At 41.8% G+C, this 11,548-nt stretch overlaps 1 protein-coding gene across 1 annotated transcript in view; it reads right to left on the reverse strand.

The window, feature by feature from the left end:
* The window catches only part of DPPA4 (developmental pluripotency associated 4), an 18,421-nt gene extending 12,568 nt beyond the window's left edge, over positions 1 to 5,853 (reverse strand). Inside the window, exons 1-5 of the mRNA XM_006759573.1 lie at positions 5,682 to 5,853; positions 3,737 to 3,897; positions 3,603 to 3,653; positions 2,608 to 2,899; positions 695 to 890 (exon numbers count right to left, since the gene is read on the reverse strand). Coding sequence (XP_006759636.1) covers positions 695 to 890; positions 2,608 to 2,899; positions 3,603 to 3,653; positions 3,737 to 3,897; positions 5,682 to 5,853 — 872 coding nt within the window. The remainder of the gene's footprint in view (positions 1 to 694; positions 891 to 2,607; positions 2,900 to 3,602; positions 3,654 to 3,736; positions 3,898 to 5,681) is intronic.
* Positions 5,854 to 11,548: the final 5,695 nt, after the last annotated feature.

Here is an 11,548-nt window from a genome sequence, read left to right on the forward strand (position 1 = left end):
TTGGAATGTAAGCCTCAGTCCATTTACCTGCTTAAAACCCTTCAGTGGCCCATCACCTAGGGATGAGCTGCTTGACTCAACTCCTTGTCCTCCCCGCAACTGCAAGTGTACGTTTTTCTTGTTTACTCATTTTTTTTTTTACAATATCTTTAGATAGGCATTATCATGCATATGTTGTAACAGAAAGCGGAGGCTTATTTCCTGCAATATTCTGTCACAATGAACTACTTTCAATTCTGTGTTGTCCTAAGTTCCTTCACAGCCTTGGCTCTGATCCCCATACTGAAAAATGACCTTACTGCTTTTCATCTAGTCAGTTCTTCCCTTACATTAATAAATAAATCCCCTTTTCTATGCCAGTCACCACATGGCATCAAATGTTTACGGATGTTTACAAACCAATCATCCCCATTAGACTGTAGGCTACTTAAAGGAAGATGGGTTTTTTTTTGGAGTCATTATTTCTGTGTAGTGCATATATTTGTAATATAGTAATTATAAATGTGTGTTTCTCTAAAATTATGGGTCTCCAAATAGTTATAAATGTTTTTTTCCTAGGAAAATACTAATGGGTGATAATTTTCTTGATATTCTTTACTGATAACTTTTGCTTGAAATACAGGGCTAATTAAGATGAAGAAACATGCATCTCTTGTCTCCCACTTTAGTTTGTAGAAAAGAACTAGGTAATTACCTATGAATGCATTTGGGGCACAGCATGTTATCCTCCAGGTGTGGGGGTGGAAAGTTGCAGGAAGGTATCAAGAACAGTGAACACACTTGCCCCGGTTTCTCAGGGACCCAGGCTTGCCCAGCATAAAACTGTAGCTGAACCCAAACCCCTGTGTCTGCAGGGAGACTCTGTCCATGGACCACACACCACTTGTAACCTGGGGAAGGAAAAAGAGGTAAGTATGAACAGAGCAAGACCAAATCATGTTCAAAAATTGCATCCTGGTCTTTGATTCTTTCTCAAGTGCTAGCTCTTGAGATATGAACCCTGGAATTCTAACTTGACCTGCTGTATCCTGTTTCCTTTAGAAAATAATGCAAGACAGTTCCTGTTATAACTTTAAAAAGAAACAAAAACTATAGTTGGAAGTGGTATAAGCTGCAAGTGGGTAGATGGTGGTGCTGGGGAGGCAAAACTTTACCTCTACAAATCTTAGGCTTTCAGCTGGGATTCTAAAAAGAAGACAGATTAATAAGAGAAAAACACTTTATTAATGCATGAAGTGCATGCCAGGTAGGAGAAAACACAACAAAACTGGACTTGAAATGGCGGCTTAGAATTCCATTTTGTATAACATCTTCTACAAAGAACAATATATTTGTGGAGAAATGACAGGACAAAGGAAAGCAGTTTTAGGCCCCAAAGGGTGGTGAACTATGGGGAGGTAAATACATGGGAGGACACTAACAGAGTATGGTTTGCTCACAGGTTCCTCTGGTACCATCTCTCTGTTGACAAGTGTCTGGCAAAAGGAGAATTTATGTCGTCCTCCCTTTAGGCAGAAAATGGGGAGGGTTTTTTTCTGAGTTTAATTGCCTTCACCTCAAAATAAATTTCTTTATGTCAAAGAGTTTAATTTGTGGGTGACGCATTCTGGTTTCCTTCAACAGAAAGACTAACTCCCCCCTCCCAAAAAAAAAAAAACAAAAAAAAACCCAAAAACTAACCCAGAGAGGTCTGGAATGGCCTTCATGAAATAGGTCCAAGGGTGTGAGTACTTCAATAGGCAGTTTGTTGAGCTCACCAGTTTATGATCCTCCTTAATTATATCTTCTATTCTATAATTCTTACAAAAGTATGAGGTAGGCATTATATTCTTAGCCCATTTTATGGTGTGAAAACTGGAAACAAGCTGCAACAATCTATCAGTGTTTCTCATTTAATGGATGTTAGAAGACCCAGGGCTTCAGCTCAGGCAGTTGATTTTAGAGCCTGCCCTTCTTTCTTTCTTTTTTTAAAAAATCCTCATGGGAAGACATTTTTTCCATCGATTTTTAGAGACAGTGGAGGAGAAAGGGAGAGAAAATTATCAGAAATATTGATGTGAGAGGAACACATAAACTGGTTGCCTCCTGCGCACCCTGACCATGGCCTGGGAGAAGCCTGCAACTGAGGTACGTGCCCTTGACCAGAACCAAACCCGGGATCCTTTGGTCTGCAGGCTGACGCTCTATCCACTGAGCCAAAAACAGTTATGCTCTAATTCCTTAAAGAGGAAATAAATTAATTCAAACAGATTGCCATCCCTTTGTGATGACACCAGTAATTTAGAGTAGTGGTTCTCAGAGTGGTGGTCCCCCGACTAGCATCCTCAGTAGTGCTGAGAAAATGGCCAGAAATGCACAGTTCTGGTCAAGGGTATGTATCTTGGTTGCAGGCTTGATCCCTAGCCCTAGTCCAGGCTTGTGCAGGAGGCAACCAATTGATGTCTTTCTCACATCAATATTTCTCTCTGTTTGTCAGTCTGGCTCCCTTCCATTCTCTGAAAAAAAATGTCCTCAGGTGAGGATTAACAACAAAAAACCATTAAATAATAATATCAATTAAACTTATTTCCTCATCTGAACCAGAACCAGCTTTGATATGGGGCTTACCAGAGGCCTTCTGTGGCGACCTCACTTTCTCCATCTTCCCAGACTTCCCAGTAGTGGCTGCAATTCTGCTCCAGGAGGCAAACACATCATCCGGGGTGGAAGTTGTCACAAAAATATTGTCCATTCCCTCCAGGAGAGCAGTAGCACCCCCATCAGGAGCAGGACCCCCCACCAGGGGACCAGTCAGTTCAGGAAGACCAAAACTGTCCAGACTCATTTCCCCCTTTTGCATCTTCAATTTCCTTTGTGATAATGTCAATATCTTTGCCTCCTCTGGTTTGATAGGAATATCCTACAAGTAGAATTAGAGAGATGAAAGTGTTATCAGAAGTGCAGCCTTGCCCAGTTGGTGTGGCTTAGTGGTTAAGCATTGACCTATGAACCAGGAGGTCATGGTTCAATTACTGGTCAGGGCACATGCCCGGGTTGTGGGTTCGATCCCCAATCGGGGGGCGTGCAGGAGGCAGCCCATCAATGATTCTCTCTCATCATTGATGTCTCTATCTCCCGCTCCCTTACTGTCTGAATTAAAATAAAATAAATGCAGCCGCACCCAGGCTAGTGTGTCTTACAAGGTTGATGGTTCAATTCCTGGTCAGGGCACATGCTCAAGATGTGGACTCTATCCCCAGGAGGAGTGCAGGAGGCAGTTGATTGGTATTTCTCTCTCAGATCAATGTTTCTCGCTCTCTCTCTCTTCCCTTTTCCCTTCATCTCTCTCTAAGATCAATAAAAGCATTTTTTTAAATTAATAACTCTCTCTCTCTCTCTCCAACCAAAAAAAACATATAAAAAAAAAAAAAAGAAGCACAGCATCATTTTTATTATTCTTTGCAGAGTTAGTGAAAACTGAGGATGGGGATGTTGTGCCTTTTAGGAGTGGAGGGGGAAAGAAGGGCTAGGGCAATTCTTTTACTACTTATTCATACTAAAATAGGTAATTAGGGATGAGAACTGAAGCTTCCATTCTACCAAATTTCTTACAAATTACTCACCTTTTGATTAGGGTAAGCATATGCACGCAGCCTATTATATGTTTCCCATTTCTAAGACAAGAGAAAAATGAGTTAATAATTAGATCAAGGTTCCCACGCTTCCTTCCAGCCGCACGAACAGCCTGGGCCCTCACCTGGCCGCTGGTGCTCAGCTTTAATTGCTGGCACCAAGCCCTCACGACGTCTCGGTGAATCAGGTTAACTGGTGGCAAGTGAAGGGGCAGCGGAGGAATCGGTATCTTCTTGTGAATTCTTACTCTTTTATTTTCCTGTGCCACCTTTTGTGGACAAGAAGCTGAAGGAGAATGGGATGAAATTATTAATAATTAACTCTTACGTGACCCTTTAAAATGTCAAAAGTACAGTCACTTTTAGTTATCATAGTACAGTCCCCAGTGTACAGTTAAATGATTTACCCAAGACCACAAAACCTCAAAGGCACAGACCTCACACCTAAGACTTAATACTTCTGAGTTCCCCAGTTTTTAATTCCTAAAACTCCCCACTCCTCACACACACACTTGTGAGCTCCTTAACCCACAGATTCCAAGGAGGTTGCTTAGAGATCGTCCTTCCAATCCAGGGAAATGAGGGAAGTCTTAGAACTGAGATCATAAACATGCAGTGATGCCTTGTCCTCTCGCAAAACAGTAAACCATTCAGCACAGTGCAGCACAACTCCTGTTACCCACAGATCTGCCGGCCCAGCCCATCAGGGCAGCACTGCTGTCCTGATACACAGGCCTCCTCTCCTGCTGCGCCCCGCACACACCACTTAGGAAAGGACTTACAGAACACAGCTCCAGAACAGACACAATTACGTCTACACTAATAATCACCAGCATTTACGGAGTCCACGTTACTCGCTGGGTATAGTTTGGAAGTTTTACCCAATTATTATGTATAAATTACAACTGAACTTCCACCCCTGACTCAGCCTAGCAGATATTATCCTCGATTTTTAAAATAGAAAGTGGAGTTTCAAGAATGTTATTTTTTTTTAATCCTCACCCGAGGATATATTTCCACTGATTTTTAGACAGAGTGGAGAGGATAAGAGGAGACAGAGAAACAGTGATGTGAGAGAGACACATCGATTGGTTGCCTCCCGCACGTACCCCTATCAGGGTTGGGAGCCTACAACCGAAGAATGTGCCCTTGACCGGAATTGAACCCGGGACCCTTCAGCCTGCAGACTGACGCTCTATCCACTGAGCCAAACTGGCCAGGGTGAATTTCAAGAATGTAATTTCAAACCTGCATCGGTCTGCCCCAAGTCATTGCATATCGAGGTCCTTAACTCCAAGCAGCTAGTTAAAACAAAAATTTTAATTTCCATGGTTGAAAGTCTTTTTTTAAAGAAAGGTTTCATTGAGCCAGAAATGCTAGCTAAAGAGGAGATGGGTCTTGGGACATGAAGTCCAAACCACCAGCAGCTTGTCTAGGTGGAAAAGACAAACATGTCCATCGACTTGGGAGTTTACAAGTGTTTTTATACATTAAGAAGCAGGGAGGGGGAAGAAAGGTAGGTGTACAGCCACTTGCAAGAATTTACATTCGCCATCGGCAAGGGGGTGGGAGAGAGTGAAGTGGGGCCAGGACTGGGATAGGCCTAGAGTCAGAAAGTCCACACGTAAAGACACAGCGGTGGCTCATGGAGTGTGATGGTGCTTGGCTAAAATAATCTGTAGAAATACGACCGGGAATTTAATCCAAGCTCCAACCAGACAGAATGTGAGCAGTCCTTTCTTAGCTGGCCTCTGGACATCAACAGACCAACAGTTCTGTCTCTCGCTCCCACTCGGGCGGCTGTAATTGAGGACATCTCAGAATTTTCTCCTGGTCAGAGTGGAAGCAAAATGATCATTAGAACCAAATGTTCTGTGGGAGTTTGGAGACAGGAAGCAATAAGTTTTAAGAGGTGACTGAAAGAAGGCTTCGGGGAGGTGACCTTTAAGCCAGGCTTCCAAGAAAGCATACGGCTTGCAGAGTAGAGGACAAACATACATTTCCTTTTCCAGAAAAGTTCCTCAGGCTTAAACCAAGGAAATGGGATTTGAGGGGCTGTGCACCTCTTACCTTTGTCATCTTTCTTAGATCTCTTCCGTTTGGTCTCCACCCCTGAGGTTCTTTGTTCACTTGGTTCGCCAGCAGCCCCATGTTTCTCTTCAGTTGGCACTGGTTGGGATTTTGGAGCTATTTGCCGCTCCCCTGACTTCTTTGGGGACTTCTGCTGGGGAGAGAGAGCCATCCAGTCATTCCTCTGGAGCCTGACCTACCACATCACACTATCTGCCTTAAGGTCATCCACACCCAAGACACCAAGACCGTCACTGAAGGTCATTGAACTCCACTGGCTGCGTGTATTCTCTGGGTATCATCTTAATGCTCAGGTTTATGTATAAGACAGCAAAACAATGATGGAGAAATGGGAGAAGGCCAATTTGAATGTACAAGAAAAGACACAAAATATAGATACAAATAAAATAGAGAAAATTATGCTCTGCTTTGGAGGGAGCCCTTATGTCACCCACATTATCCTTACATCTCACCGGGAAGATTTCCACGCCCTGCCCACCCTGTTTCTTTATTCTTGACCTCTTCCAAAAAATGATTCCCATAGAGATGCTATACATCCATTATGGTTCTTAGCAGGAAAATATCAAGATAATCAAATGCTCTTAATACAACATATCAGCCTATTTTCCATTTCAGTATTATTTTTCTACTATTCTTCATTGCCCCAAGTTTCAGTTCTCAGCATTGCTTTCCTTCCCAGCACAGTTACTTTGACCTAAAGAGATTTCCCTATCCTAGCCCGTTTGTAAGTGTCGACCTACAGACCAAAGGGTCCCAGGTTTGTTTCCAGTCAAGGGCAAGCACCTTGGTTGCAGATTCCTCCCCGGCCCAGGCTCTGGTTGGGGTGCGTGTAGGAGGCAACCAATGGATGTGTTTCCTTCACATCAGATATGTCTGCCTTTCCCTCTCTCTAAAAAAATCAATGGAAAAAGATGCTTGGGTGAGGATTAAAAAAAAAAAAAAAAGAACTGATAAATAAAAATAAAGAGATTTCCCCCAGCTCCACCCCCACCCAGTTCTATTTACATTTTAAAACTTAGTCTTTTTGACTCTCACTTCCAGTTTCAATTCACCTGGTAATCCTTTTTAGTCTTTACAGACCATGGCAAATCTACATTATTTCCTCATTCCACCACTTGTCAGTTGCAATTTTACATTTGCTTGTTATTTGATCAGTGCCTGTTACTCCATTTGATTGTAAGCTCCACCAGGGTAGAATTTCTTTACTTTTCATTATAGGCACTCAATACTCATTGGTTAATTGAATCAAAAGAAACAAGAGAACAGTGGGGATGATAATGTTGGGTGATACGGAGGAACAGAGAAACTGACCTCTGTTGAGCCTCTATCTTCTGTTAGGTATTGATAACCAAGGTTACAAAATTAAGGGCACACAGAATTTTAGATAAAATTAAATCTAAGGTCAATTTGCTCCCAAATCTAAAGCCTTTCTATCATCCATCCAGGTGGGAGTACTGGACAAATTAACATTTGTATGGCATTTTTACAACTCTATAGCAGTTTAACATTCATATTCAAATGTTACATTTGCAAAGCTCTTTCACAAAATACTCACTTTTGGGCCTCACAAAAATCTTAAAATTGAGAGGGCAAAAATGACCCGGTTCTAGGAAGAGATCCCAAGAGTGATCGATCAGGTTTCTGGGCAGAGTTGTTCAATTCTTCTGTACTGAAAGAAACCAAACTTTGGCCACCCTGAGGCTGCCTTTTTGGGATATTGATTTTAAGCTGTTTATTAAGAAACAAGCCAAAACCGCTTTGGCTCAGTGGATAGAGCGTCAGCTTGCGGACTGAAAGGTCCCAGGTTCGATTCAGGTCAAGGGCATGTACCTGGGTTGTGGGCACATCCCCAGTGGGGAGTGTGCAGGAGGCAGCTGATGGATGTTTCTCTCTCATCGATGTTTCTAACTTTCTATCTCTCTCCCTTCCTCTCTGTAAAAAATCAATAAAATATGTTTTTTAAAAAAGAAACAAGTCTCAGAAAGAACTTATATATATGGAACACTTCACGAATTTGTGCGTCATCCTTGCGCAGGGATCATGCCAATCTCTGTATCATTCCAATTTTAGTATAAGTGCCGCCAAAGCAAGCGCCGGAAAGAACCTTTGACCCCCTCAGGCCCAAGAGCTTCAGACAGAGAAACTGCTTCAAGGAGCTCTCCCTCCCCCCTCCCCCCACCACACACCCTTTTCTATTTTGTCCAAAATGGCAATGTTACCTCACCGCCTTCGGGAATTTTCACACCTAAGTGAATTCCCTGTTAATCTGTCTCCACTAATTTGATTAGCCCAGCCAGAAGAATTTAGAAGGTAGGAGGGAAAATATATTTTTTAGCCCCCACAGTACTAACCTCAAAGCCTCTCCACCTTTAGTTTCTGTCTGCAGTGCTCACCAGTATGTACAGCTTCTAATTATGTCTTGGCTCGAACCACCCCAGGCAAAGACCAGCTCAGACACAGCACCTTTGGTTTAGGTTAGGATCTCATTTTTCTCCCAGCCTTAGTCAACCGCCTCTTTCTAAAGTCTTTTCCTCACCTCTCTTTTTCTGCCATTACCATTTCCTTCTAGCCCTGATACCTGATTATTTTGACAGGATAAAGCATCTCTTTAAAACCAAAAACAGCCAACTCATTTCTTATTTATTTCCTCACTCCAACAGCAGGCTTCAATCATATCTAGGACTTTCCTTCCCCCCTCCCGCTTCTCGTTCGTGTCCCCCCCCCCCCCCCCCCCTCTCCCTGCCTCAGGCACCTTACCATCAGCTTCCTCACTCTCCTTTACCTCTAAAACTTGTTTGCTAAACCCATTTCTTCTAGAAATTACTTTTTCTACCTCTGTAATTTACCCAATAAATGTTCTCTTACCAAAAAAATAAATAAATAAAAGAATTAATGCACTGACAGTGAGAGTGTAACACAAAAAGACAAAACAAAGCCACTGAAATATCCTTACCTTCTTGCCTTTTGCATTTTCCATACTCAGAAAAGAATTCAGGGCTGACGAAGAAAACGTTTTTACTGCTGAAATGGCCCCTGGCCCAAGATTGCTTTAAAAAGTCTCCTCCTACTTCCGGTCAACCAAAGGAACTTCTCCCTCCTTCCTTTTTCTCCCTCCCCCACAATTTGTGAATGCTACCTGTGTTTTTAGTTATGAGGGCACCGTGGTATGAATGGATTAATACCATTCCTGGCCTTTTTTTTGTGAGCTTTTTAACATAATTATCTAAGGTGTGGCTCAGGAGATCTTGGGAAGTTAAAACTTCAGAAAAATTCCAAGGGAAAAACAAAAGGAGACTTCTGAACCATAGGAGTGAAGGGATTTAAAGCCAGAACTTGCAGAAACAGTTCAATTTCAGGGCCAGATTGGTGACTTGAAGAAAGCAAAAAAAGGTTTCATGTACTACATAACATCGTTCTTTTAAAAAATAAATATATTCTTATTGATTTCAGAGAGGACAGGAGAGGGTGCGAGAGATAGAAACATCAACCATGAGAATCATTGATCAGCTGCCTCTTCCACGCCCCCTACTGGGGAATCAAGCCTGCAACCCGCGCATGTGCCCTTAACCAGAATCAAACCCAGGAAACTTCAGTCTGCAGGCCGTCGCTCTATCCACTGAGCCAAACCAGCTAAGGCAACATCTTCTTTCTTAAGGAAGTTACTAAACAATTAAAACTCCGTCTTTTCAGTCATCCCATGGAAAGGTGGCAGGTTCCATTCCTGGTCAGAGCACATACCCATGTTTTGGGTTGGATCCCTGGTTGGGGCACATATAGGAGGCACTTAATGGATATTTCTTGCATCAATGGATCTTCCTCTCTCTCTCCCTTCCTCTCCCTAAAATACATGTCTTCAGGTGAGAATTTTAAAAACACACACAAAAACCTCCAGCTTCTCATCTGTACTAATGATAACTAACACCTTCCCATCTGTCAGCAACTAATAGTTTTAAAAGTTCAATAAACATTTAAAATTCAGTAAGTCTAGGTCAGCCTAATTCTACTGCCTGAGGTCTTAACCTATTGACTCCCAAACAAGAATTCTTTCCTTACAAAAAGTTTGAAAATGGCCTCCTCAGATCACTCCTCACTGCTAAACTGTCAGGGATTAAGGATACTCCAAGGCCGGGCTGGCATGGCTCAGTGGTTTAGCGTTGACCTATGAACCAGGAGGTCCTGGTTCAATTCCTGCTCAGGGCACATTCCCAAGTTTCTGGCCCCACACCCTTAGTGTGGGGCATGGAGGTGGCAGCCAATCAATGATTCTCTCTCATCATTGATGCTTCTATCTCTCTTCCTCTCTGAAATCAATAAAAATATATTTTTTTAAAAAAGGATAAGTGGACATTTCCTATGTTCAGAACAAGTGACTGTTGGGTTTCAAACTTTCCCTTGTCAGATTACAAAGCTTGTTTTGTTCCTTTGTTTTGTTTTCCTATATCTCATTGCTTGCCCTAAAATGATGAAGAAGAGATATTTTTTTTACCCAGATGGAAGTGATAATCTACTCACAGTATAGAAATATGTGGACATAGGAAGTAAGTAAATGGGAGTTAGGAGTAGAGAAGGAAGTGTAGGTGTGAACTGAGCAAGCCCCAAAGTACCAAAGAGGAAAGCAAGGGTCTAGAAGCATGTCAAGCTCTCGGCCCACGGGCGCATACGGCCCACAACAAATATTTTTGCAGCCCAGTCAATATAACAGTACTAGTATGTAAAAAACGTTTTAATAAAAATTTTGTGACCTAATTTTACAATAATCTGTTACACATAATTATTAATAACGAAGGTTTGCTAATGACCGGTTACTATAATTGTATTGCATTCATTTCCCTTACGCGCAGGCACACCATTTCTCTCCACTAATACTAGCAGCAAATGTGTTAGCAGCTGATTGCCATGTTATTAGTCTTGTGCTGCCTTGTTTGACATGCGCAACAGGAAATATATCACTTTCGAAGAACAAGAAAAATAGGTTTACTTGTGTTACGCTTATTAACTTGTGCAGTTATTCAGTGTCTGGTAAGTTAATGTTCAAGAAAAAATGTTAATTTTTATGAAAATGTTCTATTATTTTATGTTAACGATGACTCATTTATTGCAGCCCTTTTGCTCAATCCCCAGTAGGTAGCTTGCAGGAGACAGCTAATCAATGATTCTCTCTCATCATTGATGTTTCTATATCTCTCTCCCTCTTCCTTCCTCTCTGAAATCAATAATAATAATAATAAATTTAAAAATAAAGTTGCAGAAAGGTTTGTGAAAGTTATAGAAGGTTTGTAAAGAGAAATGTTAAAAGAAAGTTATGTAAATACAGAGATTAGCAGGTCCCTGCGCAAGGATGACACCCAAATTTGTGAAGTGTTCATATTTTTTTTTTTAAAGAAAGTTATATAAATGACACAGGCCAATAATCCAGGACAAGCAGAATAGGGAAACTGAGATAGTTAAACAGCAGTTTGCAGCCATCTAGAAAATCTAGATGCCAAGTAGTTCACAGCCATCTAGTAAATCCTACCTTCCCTAAACCAAGGACACTTGAGTAAGATTTGTACTATTCCTCCCTAGCCAGAGGGTAAAAGTTTAAATCTACTTACTCAAGGAGACAGAGAGCAGAAATCCAATTAGTGCCATTTGTCAACCTCATCCAAGGACAAATGAAGTTAAGATAACAAACCTCATGCCCAGCAGGCATGGGGCATGGCTCTTGGTTGGGCATGGACCTATGAACCAGGAAGTCATGGTTTGATTCCCGGTTCAGAGCACATGCCTGGGTTGCAGGCTTTCTTATCATTGATGTTTCTATCTCTCCCTCTCCATCTCTGAAATATATAATATAATATATATAT

The sequence above is a fragment of the Myotis davidii genome, unplaced genomic scaffold, assembly GCF_000327345.1.
Source record: "Myotis davidii unplaced genomic scaffold, ASM32734v1 scaffold16, whole genome shotgun sequence".
Classification (NCBI taxonomy): Eukaryota; Metazoa; Chordata; class Mammalia; order Chiroptera; family Vespertilionidae; genus Myotis; species Myotis davidii.